General features: G+C 56.3%; 1 protein-coding gene and 1 long non-coding RNA gene across 4 annotated transcripts in view; both read right to left on the bottom strand.

Moving 5' to 3' along the window:
• Positions 1–2,530, bottom strand: part of SEPTIN9 (septin 9) — a 143,701-nt gene extending 141,171 nt beyond the window's left edge. The window contains exon 1 of one of the 3 annotated variants that reach the window (XM_082705370.1): positions 2,394–2,530. In XM_082705370.1, coding sequence (XP_082561496.1) covers positions 2,394–2,412 — 19 coding nt within the window. In that variant the 5' untranslated portion in view covers positions 2,413–2,530. Of the gene's footprint in view, positions 1–653; positions 733–2,393 lie in introns of those variants that run through there. The other 2 variants (XM_082705375.1, XM_082705363.1) reach the window with 2 other exon arrangements.
• Positions 2,531–7,386: 4,856 nt separating this feature from the next.
• LOC309850860 lies at positions 7,387–17,915 on the bottom strand. The gene is made up of 5 exons (XR_014304474.1): positions 16,030–17,915; positions 15,696–15,787; positions 13,058–13,189; positions 7,936–12,602; positions 7,387–7,755 (listed from the first exon to the last, which is right to left on the bottom strand). It is a non-coding gene; the product is annotated as an uncharacterized lncRNA (long non-coding RNA).
• Between the last annotated feature and the right edge of the window lie 530 nt (positions 17,916–18,445).

Below are 18,445 nucleotides of genomic sequence, written 5' to 3'. Positions count from 1 at the left end.
CCTCGCAGTACGTGCCCCACGCACGGCACGAGTTCAGTGAACGCGTCCAGAACCAAGACACTTGGGATCCACCCAAAGCAGAGCTTAAAAATTCTTCCCGTTTCAGGGACTCATGAGTGCTCAAACCCAGCTCTACAAAGGACCCCCTTACAATCATTCCATTTCTTGCCGAGCCCATAAATAGGTCCAGAAGCAATGATCCCATTCAGTCCAGGCAGAAAAGAAAAGCCTTCTTGGCTGTCCTTGGATTTTCAACCCTTGGCGGCGGGGTTGGGGGGATTTTTAACACCCTCTGGGCTCTCCTTAATTTCAGAGCACGGATGCTACGTAGGGGTCAGTCTGACTTCTGCAGAGCACCCCTCCGGAAAAGGGCGCGCCAAGAGAACGCATGCTCAAAATGAGGCCAAGAGGCCAGCCCGCCCCTGGGCCAGGCCCCTCCAGTCCACCCCACACAAGCGCAACCGAGGGACCCAGTCCGCCTTGGACTACTGCCAGCAGGGAAACAAACTGGAAGGGGTCCAAGCCCTCCCTGCTCCCATCCTCCAGGGTCCCGCCCCGTTAGGTAAACACATGAGCCAAACAGGCCGCCTTTACAAGAGCTGGTTCCTACTCACCCCATTAAACCCTACTTCATCTTTCTTTTTTAAACTTACCTGGGGGGAGGGGGAGAAGGCGGAAGGAGAGGAGCCCAAGCCTGCTTTGGGGGCCCCCTGGCATCCACAGAGGATGGTCTCAAAGTCTCCCCAGGAAGAGGCCAAGGACCTATGACCTGGCAGGACCCACCTCGCCCCCGCTGTCCAGACCCACCAGCAGGAGGTCAAGCGCAAGGAGCCCAGGGCGAGAGCCAGCAGAGGTCCCTGGGCTGCCCCTGGGCCAACGATCCCAGGGAGAGGGCCGCACACAGCAGCAGTGCCCACAACCATCTCAAGTATTTGGAGCATGCTAGGGAGGAAGGGAGGCCAAGTGCCAAACCCCAGCATATGCCACCTGGAAGCCCCCCCACCCCCCCCATTCCATCAACGCGCCCACGCTCCTCAGATAGAGCTGCGCTGGGGGTGTCGGGAGGGCCGTGCTGTTTGCAGCTACGGGGTAAAAGTTGAAATTCTAAGCCACTGATCCAGAAGGGTATTTTCAGGGAAGTTCTGAGTAACCCTCTTTGAAACAAGTTATTCTTTATTACTCATTTCAGTTCCTGAATGTGGAAAGCAGGCAACTGAGAAATGGCCCAAAGGCAGGGGGGTGGCCCGAATGGCCGCCTCAGCGCCAGCTAAGTCCCATGATGCTGTCCTCTTATCAAGAAAAATCAGTTCCTGAGTCCTTGGCAGAAAACTTCATGTCCAAATAGATTACGGGGAGGGACACAGTTTGCAAGGTGAGCAAAAGAGAAGATTCTACTTATTATCTGAGAACGGAGGAGGACACGGATCCTGCCAGGATCCCTTGGTGGGGGGTGGAAGGGGGGGGAACCACAAAGGGGAAAAAAAAAGGAGAGAGATCTGGGTTACCCTTGTCTGTCCTCCCGTGCTTGTGACCTCCGTTTACCCATCTGTGAAATGGAACTTCAGCCTGACCTGTGCGAGGGCACACCAGCCGGTGAAGTTAGGGTACCAGCACCTGTTGGGGGGATTGCCCCCAGACCCACCGGATGAACCCCGGGTACTGAGCCCGAGCCTTGCTGGACGGTCCCCTTTGGCAAACTTCCCGTACTCCAGCGGGTACAAGGGTAACAAACAGTTCCTCTGAAGAAAGGATGCTGCCGCCTGGACCACCACCAGCCCTGGAGGCTGAGCCCCAGGAAATCCTCCACGCCACCACTCCCTGCAAACACACGCATCCGCACACCGCACGCCAGGGCCCGCACGCCGGGACCCGCACCCCGGAATCCGCACGCCCGGACCCGCACACTGGGAGGGGCGGCGCCTGGAGGGGCCCACGCAAGGGCCAGGAGGGCGAGCAGGAAGTCCGGCCGGCCTGGGGCAGCGGCCCCCAGGCGGCCCCTCCAGACACCTGAGCGAGCAGTGGCCGACGGCGGCGAGGGACCCCGAGCCAGGCCGGGAGCGGGGCCAGCGTGCGGGGTCAGAGGCCTCGAGCGCCGGGACTCTCCCCCGCCCCCCGCACGGGTGGTCCCGGACAGGCGCGCGGGTCCCGCGGCCTCGCAGCAAGGGGCAGCACCGAGTCCGCCGAGGGGCTCAGCGCGCGGAGGTCCCTGGATCGGGTCCCGTGTGGGGGCTGCGAACACCTGCCCCGCGCGGACGCCCCCACCCCACGCCGCGGAAAGCCTGAGCGGGAGCGCAGCGGCCCGCGACGTCCCCCGCGCCCGCCGCCCGCTCGGCTCAGGTGGGGAGCGATGGTCCCGGGACACCGATGCCCCCCGCTCCGGCCGCGGCGCCCACCTGAGTACGACTTCTTCATGGTGTCGCCGCTCCCAGGAAAGTGTGGCGGCGAGGCCGCGGGGCGCGGGCTCCCGGGTCGCTAATCCCGGGCCCGGAGCGCGCGGGAGGAGGGGCGGGAGGAGGGAGGCACCGCCCCCGGCCCCGGCCCCGCCCCCGGCCGTGGAGGTGCAAGGCCGGCCCCGCCCCGCGCTGCACCTGGCGCGGCCCCGCGGCCCCCGCCCTGCGCCCGCTCCCCGCAGCACGTCGGAGGGTGGAGGCGCCCTCGGGCGCGCGCCGCCCGCACCGCCCACCCTCACCCCCGGTGCGAAGGGCTGGTCCCAGGCCGTCGCAGCTCCTTCCCTGCCCCGAGTCCGGGCGCTGGGGCCCCAGGTGGCCGCGGGGGCGGGGCGGTGCCCGGTGGGCCAGCCCCGGGGGGGCACAGCCGGCCTCCCGCTTCGTCGCCCGGAGCAGGGCAGCGTGGGCCGGGTACCTGTCTGTCTATCTAGTGGTCAAAAGGACAGCCTGGACTCCTCTGATGAGCCCCCGGGGGGGGGGCTCAGTTTCTGCGTCTGTAAAATGGGTGCGTGTGTCAGCTCATGTCTGTTGCCTCTGGGACACATTTATCCGCTCTGTGCCGGGTACCGTGTGCCGCTCTGAAGAGCAGACGCCGGGACACGCAGCTCTCCGACCCGTGCAATACAGGCCGCGGCGACCGCGCGCGTTCCCTGGCAAAAGTTGTACAGAAGAATTCTCTGCTTTTGTATCCTTAAGGAAATTTTCCGTAATCATTTTTTTTTTTTAAACGTACAGAGGAGAAAGTGTTGCATTTTGTCTAGAGGGTGATGCCAAAGCAAGGTTTTAAAGAATCAGTAGGAATCTGCCAGGGAGCCAAGGCTCGGGGAGGCGCGCTGTTCCAGGCAGAGGGAAGGGCGGGGCGCAGCCGGAGGCGCGATGCATCAGGATCACAAACTCAAACTCAGGGAGGCGCGCCGGGCCCGCCCTTCCAGGTTTGCCAGCCCCGGCCCCAAGGTGAAGACCGGAGCGGGGGAGGAGATCCGGGCAAACTCTCCGTGAGGTCTCAACGCTGCCTGCCCCTGGCCGCCTTCCCCAGCAGCCCACAGGAGCAAGTATGCTTAGCGTCTCCAACGCTCTCTTCCCTCCTCTCCTTGACTTTCCGTGGGGGTCCAAGAAGCATTTTTATTTCCTGCCAGAGAGTCGGAAACTCGTATAAATGAGAACTCAGGTCCGTGTGGCTGAGAGGGTGAGTCCTACCCACCTGCTCCCCTTCTTCAGAAATCTGTCCGGTCCAGCCAGGTGACCTTCCCCAACCCCTCATTAGAGCCGACTGGACCAGAGTGGACCCCGGACTCTTGCCCCGGCCAAGCTCCCACTCCTTGTCTACAGAGGGGAGGCTGAGGCAGGGCTGGGGCGTGAAGGAGGGAGCAGCCCCAGGCCGGGCCGGATGGAGGGACGAGCAGCGGCTGCCGCACACCCCACACCCCACACACAGCCCCCAGTCGTCACTTGCGCTAGCACAACACCCCTAATTGCCACGTGTGCAAATTCCACTCTGGTCCAGCTTCGTTCGGATCCAGCCCCTATGCACAATACGACTCGACACTGAGGCCTCTGGTTCCCAGAGCCCAAGGACCTCTCAGGAGTCCGTCCAGTTGTTGGTTTGGTTCATTTTACTTAGCGATGCCCAGACGCACCTCCATCCTCGGGACAGATGGATCCTGGAGTCAGGCGGGACCTTCGAGGGTCTGTCGCGCTGGCCTCTCTCTCGACACTCACCTTCCTGCCTGTGGGTCATCGTTCACATGGACCTGGGCACCCAGGAACCGGGAACACCTGTGTTGTCGTGCTGCTGGACATCTCACATTCCCCAGACTCTGAAGGAAGGATGAGAGGGAGAGGCAGTGAGGTGTTCTCGATACACGCTGATGTTCGAGATGCATGAAGGTTAATTGTTTAAGCACAGAAATTTTATTTTCATTCTTTTGATGTACAGCTCTCTGATAAAATGTATAACAAAATTACCTGCCTTACTAGAGTATACCGAACTTTCTCGTGGCTCAAGACTATCTTCAATGACACCTTTAACGGTTACTAACTCATATACTGCTCTGTGGCTTCTTCAAGAAACGTCCCCAGACCCCCGTGCCCGCCACCTTTTAAAAATTCTTTTCCAGGGCACCTGGGTCGCTCAGTGGGTTGAGCCACTGCCTTCGGCTCAGGTCATGGTCTCAGGATCCTGGGATCAAGTCCCGCATCGGGCTCTCTGCTCAGCAGGGGGCCTGCTTCCCTTCCTCTCTCTCTGCCTGTCTCTCTGCCTACTTGTGACCTCTCTCTGTCAAATAAATAAATAAAATCTTTAAAAAAATAATAATAAAAGTAAAAATTCTTTTCCAACGCTCAGCTCCCGTGTCACCCAAGGTGTGGCTTGTGACAAGCCATAGGACTCTGAGTCCCAGTTTCTCCTCCTATAAATGTAATGACAGTATCTTACGTAGCTTGCGAGGCAGATGTATTGATTAGAAAAGCAACCTAAAGGGCTACCTTGGGGGCTAAGTTGATTAAGAGGCTGACTCTTCATTTCGGCTTAGGTCATGATCTCAGGGGCCTGAGATTGAGCCCTGTGTCAGGCTCCACGCTGGGCTGGGAGCCCACTTCAGAGTCTCCCTTTCAGGGCACCTGGATGGCTCAGTGGGTTAAGCCTCTGCCTTCGGCTCAGGTCATGATCCCAGGGTCCTGGGATCAAGGCCCACATCGGGCTCCCTGCTCAGTGGAGAGCCTGCTTTCCCTTCTCTCTCTGCCTGCCTCTCTGCGTACTTGTGATCTCTGTCAAATAAATAAATAAAATCTTTTAAAAAAGAGAGAGAGTCTCCCTTTCCCTCTGCCCCTCCCACATAAAAAAATAAAAGAGTATTTTATTTATATTAAGTGCCTCACTTGCTACTGTCACTAAACCTAAAATGTGTGGCACTGGCTGGGAGTGGGCAGTGAGCAGAAGCCGGAGAGACCCTGGGGGGAGTAAAGAAAGTGCTACTGGGGACGCCTGGGGGGCTCAGTTGGTGAAGCATCTGTTTTTGGCTCCGGTCATGATCACAAGGTCCTGGGATTGAGCCCTGCATGGGGCTCCCTGCTCAGGTGGGAATCTGCTTCCCCCTCTGCCTCTCCCCTCCCACTAGCACATGCTCTTGCTCTCTCGCGCTCTCTCTCTCTCAATAAATAAAATCTTAAAAAAAAAAAAAAAAAGGGAGTGCTACTGCCCCCTGGGGGACAGGAAGTCTTCACGAAGTGGCGGCAGAAAGCTTAGCGAAGTCAGTGCCTGCAGTGGTGGACAAAACAGACGGAAAGTGTGCTCGTGAACTTGACGGTCTAGCTAAGGGGCTTTCCGGGTGGAGGCAGACGTCTCTGTCTATAATAAAAAGAAAAAGGAAAAGGACAAACTAAGAGCAAACGATTTGTTTCCAGTGGAACTGGGAGGGAACGGGAAAAGCCAGAACCGTGTCCGCCGCCAGAGAAAGGTGTGCAGAGTAGGAAAGGGCCTGAGAACAAACCAGTCCGGATGTGACGGTCAGATCCTCCGGGAAGACCTCGGGAAAAATGTAAAGGTGCTTCCTAAACTGCTTCCCGCTACAGAGGCACTCGGAGGGTCTTGCCTTGGCAGACCCTCTCGTAAAGAGATGGTCTTCCACGGGCTTCTCCCACTGCATCCCCAGAGGAGGACAGGGACAGGCGTATCTAAGTGGCGCTAAGGGAAGGCAGCCGACTGAAAAGTCTCCGTGCTGTCTGACTCCACTCTAGGACATTCTGGAAGAGGCAGAACGACGGAGGCAGTAATGAGGGGCTGCCATGGGGTAGACGGGAGGGGATGGGGGTGTGGGTGGAGCCCAGGGGATTTTTAGGGCCGTGAGACTAGTGCATGCAGTGCTGCCGTGGGCTGTCCTGTTCATCCCGCGTTTGTCCAGACCCGCAAAGAGCGCGACAAGAGGCCTAATGGGAACTGCGGCCTTTGGTTACTAATCGTGTGTCAGTATTGGCTCAACAGTTGTAACCCAGGTGACGAGGGGATGCTGGGGGCGCGGTGGGGGCAGGGCGGGGCCCTTGGGAACGCTCTGTGCCTTCTGCTCCCCTTCCCTCTAATCTAAAACAACTCTTTACACACAAAGTCTGTTCTTTTTTTTTTTTTTTTAAGTTTTGTGGCTGGGGTTTTTAATGCAAGGAGCCAATTTTTTTTTTTTAAGATTTTATTTATTTATTTGCCAGAGAGAAATCACAAGTAGATGGAGAGGCAGGCAGAGAGAGAGAGAGAGAGAGGGAAGCAGGCTCCCCGCTGAGCAGAGAGCCCGATGGGGGGACTCGATCCCGGGACCCTGAGATCATGACCTGAGCTGAAGGCAGAGGCTTAACCCACTGAGCCACCCAGGCGCCCAAGGAGCCAATTTTAAATGAACACACAGGCAGCCCCCAAGCTTTTAAAGGAATTAGGCTTGGACTGACCAGGGATAAGGACTAGACAAAATGAAAAGAGGCCAGGGGCGCCAGGGTGGCTCAGTGGGTTAAAGCCTCTGCCTTCAGCTCAGGTCATGATCTCAGGGTCCTGGGATCAAGCCCCGCATCGGGCTCTCTGCTCAGCGGGGAGCCTGCTTCTTCCCTCTCTCTCTGCCTGCCTCTCTGCCTACTTGTGATCTCTCTCTATCAAATAAATAAATAAAATATAAAAAAAAAAATGAAAAGAGGCCTTTGCATTCTCAGCCTTTTAGAAGAAGAAGTGGGGGGCGGGGGAGCAGCTATTCAGTTGCAAACTCTGCTTTCTTAGAAAGGAGGAAGCATGACTCTGAGAACTGCCCCAGGTCCGGAGAGCCCCGGAGCAGCCCTCCCCGCTCCCAGGCCCATCCGCACCAGGTGGCCTGAGCGACGGGACTGAAGCCTGCACCTGGAATCTGGCCCACAGCACATGGAGCAGATGTCCGGGAGACGTCTTGGGGGTTGGGCGAGCGTGCTTGGCACGTGGGAGCACGCGAGCTGCTGCGGCCCAAGGTCGGGCTGTGTCCGAGAGTATTTCCCCCAAACCGGCCACAGTCCGGTCCCCATCCCCGCTGCACACTGTGACCTTGGCGTTCCTCCCTGCGTTCCTTCCATCTGAACGTGGGCGGGCTTGTTGTACAATTGTAACCCTTGAACTTGAGCCACTCCAGACTTCCGTGAGATGCAGAAACCAAGGCACAGGGGAGAGTACTGGTCACCTGCTCGTGCAAACAAATCGTAACAAACTTAGTGGCTTAAAATGACACGTTTAACATCCCACGGATGGATTCTGTGCGTCAGGACTGGGTGCATGGCTCAGCTGGGCTCTGGGCTCCAGAGGGTCTCACAACTCCTGTGTATATAACCAACCACTCCTAACAACCCGGGGCAGCAGCAGCTCTTCCTGCCCACGGGTCCTGTCCCCGTGCTTTAATAAACCACCATTTTGCACCAAAGATGTCTTAAGAATTCTTTCTTTAGTCATCAGCTCCGAACCTCACCCCACCGAACCTGACTTAGGTTCTGGGACTTCATCAAAGGGGCTGATTGTGTGTGGGGGGGTCTCCTCTAAAGCTCCTACTAGGGAAGGATCCCCCTCCAAGTTCATGGGATGGTTGCCAGAACTGAGCTCCTTGGAGGCTCTTGGAAGGTCTCAGTTTGGCACCAGCTGGTGCTACCTTGACACGTGGGCCTCCCCAACACAGCAACTTGTCCATCAGCAGAAGACAGTCTGTGGGGAAGGCGGAAGCGGTGACCCCGTGCTCTGGTCACGGAGGCGGCCGTCCTGAATACCAGGAGGGAGGCAGACGTCTTGGGGACCATCACAGGAGCAGCCTGCCCCCAAGAAGGGCACAAGGAGAGATCTGGCCGGCAGACCTGGTCTCTGGGTCTTGCCAGCCCGGGTCGCAGCGAGGTGAGCGTCCCCTCGCAGCCCCTCCCACGCCATCGGCGGGCCTGAGACCTCCAGCTCCAGCCACCGCCCAATGCCAGCCGCCTCCGCTTCCAAACCCACCGCCCCTGCTCACCTTTTCTTCTCTGCCTTCTGTCAACGTCTTGCCAGTCCTTTTCCTGGACATCCCACCCAGGTTTCCAGGCCCGAGGGGCCAGCCTCGGGTCCGATAAGCCATCCAGGGGCATCACTCTTGTCCTCTGTCCTGAGTGGATCCCGGTCACACCAGGTGTGTGGCCATCTTGGCTTCTTCAGCGCAGCTCAGCGTATCTGCTGCTGACTGTTCTCCTACTTGCGCCATCCCTGAGCTTGAACTTGTCAGATGACTGAGGCTCTGCCGCACGGGCAGAATTTACGGTCAAGGTTTGGCTATTCTGACACTAGCATATGCAATGTGGGAGTGTACCCTGCTCGCACCTGTCCGGAAAGCACTGTGGCAAATACGTGTCAGGAGCTTTGTCCTCTTAAGTACATTGTTTTTTCGTTGGCTGATGCAATGTATAGTTCTTGATTACTCACTATGGCCCCTTCCCTCTAATGCTTCGAGCTGGGTCAGGAAAACAGACATTAGCCAAACAAACACAGAAGATGATGCAATCAGGGTAGACACTGAAAGCTTCACATCTGGTCTGGGGTCAGGGAGGGCTTCTTGTAGGAGGGGAGACTGGGCTGAGATCAGAAAGATGAGCAAGGATTAACCAGGAGCAATGGAGGGTAAGGAGACGACAGGCAGAGAACAGCCCGTGCAAAGGTCCTGTGGTGGGCGGAAATGTGGTCCTTGCAAGGAACTGGAGGACGACACAGGAGGCTTGAGCCCAGAGAAGCTGTTAAAATGGTGAGGAAGCAGGCCTTCCAGGCACAATAACAACATGGACCTTTATCCTAAAAAAGAATGGGAGGTCATGGGACAGTTCCAAGAGCGAAGGAGTGGGGCTGGTGTGAGCAGACCGGCCCTCTGAAACAGCAGCTCTAGACGGACTGCAAGTGACAGGAGGGGGGGCCAGAGTCCAGGGGGAGCCGAAGGCAGGGTCCCAGGCGAGGACGATGATGGGGGCAGGGGAGGGGGATGGCAAGACTCAAAGAGAGAAACTGCAGCGTATCAGGAAGGAGCCCCGGAGGTAAAGTCACCTGGGCCTGGGGTTGGGCTGCATCAGGACGGCTGAGAGGAAAGAGAGACGGACGACAGGCTGGGCTTCAGGCACGTCGTGTTGGGGAGGCTTTCAGGCATCCAAGAGGAGCCATCAGCTGGGCCGTGGTGTCTGCGTCTGGGCCTCAGAGGCAGGTCTCGGCTGTCAAGTTCCCTCCCAGAGTCCGCTGGACGGTGGAGAACAGACAGACACATGGACAGCAGGTGCAGGCTGGACCTTCTCGGCAGCTGCCGGCAGTGCAGGCAATTAAAGCCAGTATTCGGTAACAGCTTTAGTGTTCGAGAAGTCACAGCCCCCTTCTTTGGTGGAGGAGTACACACAGCCTCGGTCAGACTCCAGAAAAGTTCTGGAACTAGATAGGGGGCTGGTCGCACGCCGTGAAAGCGTCCAATGCCACCGACTTGCTCGCCTTATGTGGTCTTTTTATTTTATGTGATTTTCATCTCAATAAGTTATTTTTAAGAAATGATGGTCACGGGCTGGGTTCAGTCGTTGGAGGGGAGCATGCGACACTTGACCTCGGGGTCATGAGGTCAAGCCCTAAGTCAGGCACAGACTTTACTAAAAAATAAAAAGAAGGCTTCAGGGCTGTAGCTACACAGAGATCTTGTCTGGAAAACAGAAACGTGACGTGTATAGTAGGAGAAGAACATTAAAATACAGGAAATGCCGCACCGGAGGCTAACATTAGTGCCCGCCCATCGTGGGATTATGGGTAACTTGGTTTCTTCCTTGTATTTTTCTCTGTTTTCCATGACAAAGGCACTTTGCTCTCTCATCTGAGAAAACAGCCATCCAGGCCGTGGGCGCCCAGGGACAGGCTCGTGTCAATGGATATCCTTAGCTGTGTCCACAGACACCTGTCTTTGAGGTCGGCCTTGGTACACTTTCCCAGCTTTGCCTGACTGTCAGATCTTTTACACTCAAACTCATCATTATCAGGACCTCGAGCAAGGTTTTTTCTACCTCGCGGCAGTCTGGACGGCTGACTTTCAAAGCAACTTTAACTTTCATTTCCAGGGAGGTTTTCTTGTGAGCCCATTCTGCAGGACATGCGACACAGAGTCCGAGGTCACCCAGGGCCCCCATGCCGGGATTTCCCTCCCCACGAAACACGGCTTCTCCTGAGGCCGCAAAAGCCAGCGCTGGGCCCGCAGATCCCGAGTCTGAATCCGCCTCTCGTCCAGGTCGGGCTGCAAACCGCAACTGAGGCTCCGCAAGGCAGATCCGTCCTGGCCCCGGGCTCAGCCACTCCTCAGAGAAGGCGTTTCCCTCCTCACCGGCACCCGAGGAAGGGGGGCCCTTCTGGAAGACTGACCTGGCACCACGGACGCCTCCACTTCCCGCCCCTCTCTCAGGACCCATTCTTGGGGCGCTAGGGAGCAGCCACTGTCCGTCCCCAGGATGCATTCCACGACGCTCTCGGGGCTCCTCGTTATATGGAGAAGGGCTCTGAGGTCACTAAGCGTCCACACTTACATCAAACAAAATTAAGAGGGCACAGGGCGCCTGGGTGGCTCAGTGGGTTAAGCTGCTGCCTTCAGCTCAGGTCATGATCCTAGGGTCCTGGGATCGAGTCCCGCATCGGGCTCTCTGCTCAGTGGGGAGCCTGCTTCCTCCTCTCTCTCTGCCTCTCTGCCTGCTTGTGATCTCTGTCTGTCAAATAAATAAATAAAATCTTAAAAAAAAAAAACCAAAAAACTAACGGGCAGCATTTTGCTGTAGGACTTCTCAGAGCCTTTAATGTGCTCATGGATGTTGTGAGGCTCTGACCAGAGTTACAGTACATAGCGTTTCCCAAACTTAGGACACCAGGACTCCTTTGTTACAAGTGCCTTGCGGGTTCCCCGGGACATGCTCTGGGAAAGGATGCTCATGGGAGGGCCATTGGTCCGTGGGGGCGGGGAGGGCCAGACTCCGACGCCAGCTGCGCACGAAGGCCCGCTGACCCTGGGCCTGCTCTCCCTTGCCCTTGTCACTTCCTGCCGGCCTTGCCCGCTCCTCCTCTCCCCGCCACTGCCCTCCAGGAGGAGGAGCCAGGAGGAGCTTTCCGATGGGAAAATCGCCAGGCCCCGTGGCAAGGCGGGAAAGAGCCTGGCACCCTCGCCGACACCGCACCCGTGCTTTCGGCGGGGGCCGGGGGGTGGAGCTAACGGGAATCCCCAGCTAGGTGGAGAGGAAAGCCAGAGGCAAGCCCGCCTTTGGAGCTCAGCCCTCTACTGGCCCAGGAGCACAGCCCACCTCTGTGCCTCTGCTCATGCCCCCCTGTGCCCCAGCACGCCCTCAGGCCTCAGCACCCCGGAGTTCCTCCTCCTCCTTCTCCACGGGGCGGGAGGAACTGCGGGAAGATGCTACTAGATTCGTCTCTGTCCCCTGGCATCGCCCAGCGAGCTTTCAGAGCTCCCCACCAGGCCCTGGGCCAGGCCCGTTGGGTCAGGAGGCCTGGCGGTGGAGCTTTCCCAAGTGCTCCCTGGGCTCGAGCCACCGGCCTGCTGCAGGGAAACCCCAGGGCCCGGGTGGACATCCCAGAGCGTATCACCAGGATGGGCCCCTGCAGGAGCGAAGTCTGTGCTTCGGTTTCCTCCCCGTCGCATGGCGAGAACGTCTGCTCCGGGCTGTGGTGGGGCTGCGGTGTGACAGGGGGCTCCCCCGTCCCCAGGTGGACGGTGAGTGAGTGAGGGCAGGAGCGGCCTCCCCTCCCCCGGTGCCATAAACATGGGACCGCGGAGCCCCACGCGGGACACGCCAGGCAGAGAAAAGCCAGGTGTCTCCACTTCTCATAAGAGCCATCATGTCACAGTTCTCCAGAGTAAGTGAATCTTAATTCGCTCTCATTAAAAGCATAAGTAAATACAAGGCCTGCCAGGGGCTGCGGTGCAGGTGCCGCGGGTCACAGAGCTGGGGCGGGGGGGGTGGGGGCAGGCACCCTCCGGCGCTCTGGGCACACTCCGCTCAGCCCTTGTGCTCTGCGGGTGTCCCTCGGTCAAGTTGCAGGACCGAACACAGAACGCCCCATGAGATTTGAACTTCCAGCTGAGCAGCAAATATTTTCTGTAGTATGACTACATCCCAAGTAGTTTTTAAGACATAAAGGCATACCTGAAAAAAATTATTGTTTATCTGAAATTAGTATGTAACTGGGCATCCTGTACTTTTGCTTGCTAAATCTGGAAACTCGGGCCTCAGCCCCAGGACCTAGGCTGGCAGTCCTGGAGAGGAGCTTTGACCATCCCCCAATCGGGTCCCAGACACCAGGCTGGGGGCTGGGGCCATCGGAAGCAAAATGAGACAAATAAGAACAATGCAGAGATGTGGGTTTCTTGTTTCTGTTTGCTTTTTTTTTCTTCTTTTGTAAAAGCCTAAGATGTTCAAAGGACTGGTATTTCTTCTGAAATTTTCCTTTCCTGTGTAGATGCTCCCCTCCCCTGCCCAGCCACAGCCTGGACCTCTCAGAGCAATTCCCTGAGGCCTGGCTGTGCCCTCCCTGTTATGGCTCTTCCTAGCTGGGAACCTTGGAAAAAGCACTTAACCTCTCTGATCTTTCATTTCCTTACCCACGGAATGGAGACCATGACCTTCCCGAGGCCACAGGCTTGCCCAGGATTGGATGGAGGCCACCCTGCTAAGTCCCTGTACAGAGGCTCATCACGTGATCACGTAGGATGTGTACACTTTGCCGTGTCGTGCTGTAATTCAATAAAATAATTTCTAAAAAAATTAAGTTCAGTTAGCAAAGAGGCTTCCAACAGAAAGAAGCTTACCCCATTTACCTTACAAGGAGATATTATTGCCTCCAACTTTGAAATGGGAACACTAATTTATTTTCTGTTGCCTGCACTCAGCTGGAAGGGTCCGCCACTCTGGAGGGGGGAAAATGTGTAGCTGAGCTCACACTTGGGTCATCTTGATGAGGTTTCATTTTTAAAAGTGAACCTCCAAACCCATTATATTCCAGGAAACTGAAAATTTACACTGGTTTTCTATTTTTTATGGATTTATAGTAAAAGGAAATATTTAAAGCTTAAAAAAGTACATGGCACTTCAAATTCAATTTTCCAAGTTATCTCCTTTAGCAAAGGCAGATAAACTGTAAAAAGAGAAATTTAAGAGCCATAACCGGAAGAAAACCTAAGATCCCCATCCCCAAGGAACAGACACTGAAAGGAGGCGGGGGCTGGGTCCCGGCTCCCAGCTGTGTGCCCAGAGAAGTGGAAGGGAGTAACGATAGTTTCTGAGTCACGACACCCATGGACTCAGCAGCTGCGTCCGCAACATCCCCCCAGGAAACGGGCACTCTGAGCCAACAACACATGGCTTCATTGTTCTGCACTGGGGCCCCCCAGCAGGCCAGGTGGAGGCAGCTGAACAATGGGGGATGGCTGGGTAGTGGAAGAGATTGGAGAGACAGAAGCATCGGCTCAAGATTAACCTACAAACCTGATCCCCAAGACATGCGCAAAGTTAATACTGATAAAGACAATCAAGAAGATCAACCAAGCAGATATAAAGTTCCTCCCGGTGAAGTGGAAATAATAGAGGAACCTGAAAATGACGTGAGCCGAAATCACGAGTCTGATGCTTAACCAACTGAGCCACCCAGATGCCTTTGAAAATGATTTTCAAATGAAGTGTTTAAGAACATCAAAGAAACATCAAAGAAGAGAAAAAATTATGAAAGCAAAACCAGCTTAAATGAAACAGAACCGAACCGTCATGATAAAAAATCAACTGGCCCTCCTGGAAATGAGAAGTAGGAAAGTTAAAGCTCGACAGACAGGACGTATGTTTTGGACACACTGAGGAATGAGGTAGTTGGCAGACATCATGCAGAACGTGACCCAGAAATAGACAAACGAAGCAGATAAGAACAAGAAGTTACAGGCAAGAAATGCAGGAGCACAGAGCAGAAGTCCCAGAATACATCTCACAGGGGGTTCAGAAGAAGAGAATGGAAGGAAGGATACAAAAAATCATGTTCTAAAACATAACTGCTGAAAACTCTTAGAAACTAAAAAAGAAACGTGCTGTACCAGATAAATAAATACCCATTCATAATTAGAGACGCCTTAGCAAACCTGCAGCCCATCTGAGGACAGATGCTATCAGAGACAAAAAGATCATCCACAGAGAAATGAGAATCCAGCAGGTTTCTTGCAGTCTGGAGCAATCGGTCCAAGGGCTGCAGGAACCCAGCTCCCATCCTAGAATCCTGGAGCCAGCTAAGCTCTTACTCAGCAGTGAGAACAAAGCCCATTTTCAACATGCAAACTGTAAGGAGAGAGTTCCCTAACCACAAACCGTCCCCGAAAATTTACCGAAGGGTGAACTTCAGCGGGAAGGAAAGTCAAGCCAGGAGGGAAGAGAAGGCAGCAAGAAACAAGGGTGAACACAGAAACCATGTTGGTTAATTTAATTGCGATCGATAATGAAAATCCAGTAACTGATTCGGCGTGTTAAAGAGTGGAACTGAAATTCTAAAAGTAAGAATGAAGCCTGGGGTCGGTGGTGGGGGGTTATGTTCAGTGGGAAGCTCAAACTCCCAGAGGAGAGAAATAACGAGTAACTTTCAACGTTGCTATAAAAATTTATAGTGAGGGACGCCTGGGGGGCTCAGTGGGTAAAGCGTCTGCCTTCAGCTCGCGTCGTGCTCCCAGGGTCCTGGGATCGAGGTCCCCGTTGGGCTCCCAGCTCCCTGCTTCTCTCCTTCCCTCGGCCCGCTGCTGCCCCTGCTTGTGGACGTGCGCTTGGTCTCTCCCTCTCTGTCAAATGAATAAAATCTTTAAAAAAAAGTTTTAATAAAAAAAAAAAGAAAATCTTAAAAAGAGAGAGAGAGAGAATGCGAAAACCTTCTCAATCCAACCGAAGAGAAGAAGAGGGGACAGACATGGAAAATAAAACCACGAAACGGAACGGCCGAGGGAAGTCCCACAGCCAACCCTGCCGCATGATGGAAACAGGAAGGTTAGCACACACGATTCTGGGTGTTGCTTACAAATACGTCTACAAGGAAAAAAAAAAGTATAAAATTATAAAAGCAAAGACATTAGGACAACAGTTAGCTCTGAGGAAGGAGAAAGAATGGGGTCCCAGTGGATACAGAGGGGCCTTCAATTTAATGTTGTAGCATCGTGTTGTTAACACTTATGGGGAGAGAGGGGCGGAGGGTGTGACTCCCATGTGACAGACGCTCACCTTTGCTAGCGTAGGCGGTGTGACAGGTCTCTGTTCTATGGCTCGCCATTTTTCTGATGCTTGAAATAGTTCATCTTTTTTTAAAGATTCATCTATTTGAGAGAGAGAGAGAGAGAGTGGCGGGGAGGGGCAGAGGGAGAGAAATCCTGTAGCAGGCTCCCCGCTGAGCGCAGAGCCCCACGAAGGGCCTGATCCCACGACCCCGAGATCATGACCCAAGCCGAAATCAAGAGTCAGACCTTAACCAACTGAGCCGCCCAGGTGCCCTGAAGTATTTCATCTTTCCGGTGTACATTCAGGAGCCCCGAAATATACCCTCTTCCCTGAGTCCTACCTGCACAATTCCGTGACCCTGTCAGGCTCCAGTCTGGGGCCTGGGGGGCCAGTGTTCTTCCTGTCATGGCTCTCGGGAAGGGGCTTCCAGCCCGTGAGTGAGAAGTCAGGAAGATGGAATTGGAAGCCCACGTCTAAAAGGACCACAAAGACAGACCCTGTAGGCTTCGCCTTCTCTGACGTCCCTAGAGCAGTCGGATTCCTTGAGACAGCAGAGTGGGGGCCGGGGGCTGGGGGTTCATGTGTCATGGGGACGGAATTTCAGTTCTGCAAGATGGAAGAGCTCTGGAGACTGACGCGGGGACAGCTAGACAACAGAGTCAGTGCCCCGGAGCAGGGTGCTGAGAAGGGGCTACTGTGGTAAATTTCGCATTATGTGTATTTTACCACAATAGAATAAAAGGACCCCGATTCACTGTCCAGCCCTGGGAGCACTCGGAGACGGCCAGCACCATCCTCCTCCCACACCAGCTCCTGGGGCTCCCAGGACGTCCCGCAGACTCGCCGGCCGCGGGTCAGGACCTGCGCCCGGGGGTGGGTGACGGTGGCGACAGCTGTCTGCAGTGACGGCTCATTTTCCTAAATGCCCGTTCAACGTTAAAAGAGATGAGATCTGCTTGTCCCCCCCACTCCTGAGATCAACCTGGGCCTCCCTTCCCCGCCCCCGGGCAGCCCCTTCCAGCACCGGGACAAACACGGATGCAGCAGAGGGACCAACTCAGGCAATCCTGTAACTGGACTAAATCGCCTTGCGGCATCCCCCTGTCCTGGAATGGGGACAGTCCAACAGCCCCCAGAGACCAGAGGGCTGCCAAAGGGTCCCTGCGTGGGGCAGATTTTGCAAGACCTTAATTCACACATCTTCTCTCTGTATTTCCCCAAACCCCGATTCTAAGGTGTCAGGGATTTGGGGCAGGGCATAAAGCAGACAGAAGATGGTGTCCCCTCCTGCCTTCCAAGAAGAGTTCTTCTGGCTCTGGGTAGGGGAGCGGCAGGCAGAAGGAGAGGAGGAAGCAGGCTCCTCGAGGCGGGGGGAGCCCAACGAGGGGTGTGATCCCAGGACCCTGGGATCATGACCTGCCCCTGGGGTCTCTCTGCACTGATACACCGCAGCCCCATCACAGTCCCATCCACAGGTGGGGAACGTAAGCACAGAGAGGTGAAGTCACCTGGGGAAGGTCACACAGCCGCTCAGTGGGTGAGCCTCATCTCCATCGCAGGCTCTCCAGTAGCCCTCCACTGGACTGCTCTGCATGGCATGCCCAGCACCCTCCCTGAAATGTGCAGGCTTCCTCCCAAACCCCAGAGCATCAGAGAGAGCCCGCTGGACATGCTGGAACCCAGTCACAGGGAGCCTGGCGGCTCCTGACTCAGGTCCGGGGAGGGAACAAAGGTGCAGTTACTCTGCCTGGCTCTTTGCATTTGAAGACTTACTCACAGGCCAGGCTTCCTGGAAATCGGTCCCTGGGCACCTCACCTCAGGGCACAGGTCCCGGTAGCTCACCTCACGGCCCCGGGCCGGGCAGCACACTGAACTGTCTAGCCAGCCAGCGGTGACTCAGCCCTCGGAAATTACAGGCTTCCGTGGGACGGTGGGTGCCTGTCGGGGAAGGCCGCCCATGTTGAAGAGGCGAGCAGGACCCAGCTGGCAACAAAGCCTGCGGCCTGGGGGTGGGAGCAGGGCCCGTGCCTGGGGAGCCACAGACAGGTCCCAGCAGGAAAGATGCGGGGGGTGGCGGGAGGCAGCCACCAGGACTGGGGGTGGGATCAACCCTCCTGGCCCGGTCAGGTGCCGCCTGAGAGAGAGAGAGACCAGCCCTGTGCAAACACCCAGGCTTCAGAAACCTTCCAGGGCTCTGCCTCGCTGCAGCCCGGGGCAGGACTGGACAAGGGCCAGCTCATCCCAGGGCCCGGCCGGTCCAACTCACCTGTGTGTGACCCGGGCCTCCCACTGCCCCCTTCCTCACAGCACACGGAGGGATGCGGAAAGGCAATTTCTAGGGAAAGTCAGAGAACAGGAAGGGAGAGAACTGGCCCCTTCCTTCTTGCCCTCATGCCCCAGGGCTGCCCCGGCAGAGGGGCGAGAAGGCAGGGGTAGGGGATCGGGGAGTGCTGATGGGTTCCTCCGGAACTGGGACGTGCACTGAGTCCCTCCGAATTGCCTAGGCCTCCAGCTTACGGCGGGAAGACAGCGGCCCGTGGTGCCCGCAGCGCCCCGGAGGTGTGCGGTCCCCACCCCACTCGCTGCTGAAGGAGGCTCAGCTCCCGGGCCACAGGGAACGGCGGTCTGGGCGGGAGAGGAAGGGGCTCCTGTCTCGGGAGGCCGCTCAGAAAGGCTGGCGCGTGCATCCGCACAAACCCCTCCAGTCCCCGGGGAGACCGGCTGCGGGGCGTGGGGTGTGGCTTCCAGGTGTCTC

Source organism: Mustela nivalis (genome assembly GCF_964662115.1).
Source record: "Mustela nivalis genome assembly, chromosome: 17".
Lineage (NCBI taxonomy): Eukaryota > Metazoa > Chordata > Mammalia > Carnivora > Mustelidae > Mustela > Mustela nivalis.
The sequence above is the reverse complement of the archived record's forward strand: the minus strand, read 5'-3'. Positions and strand labels throughout refer to the sequence as shown.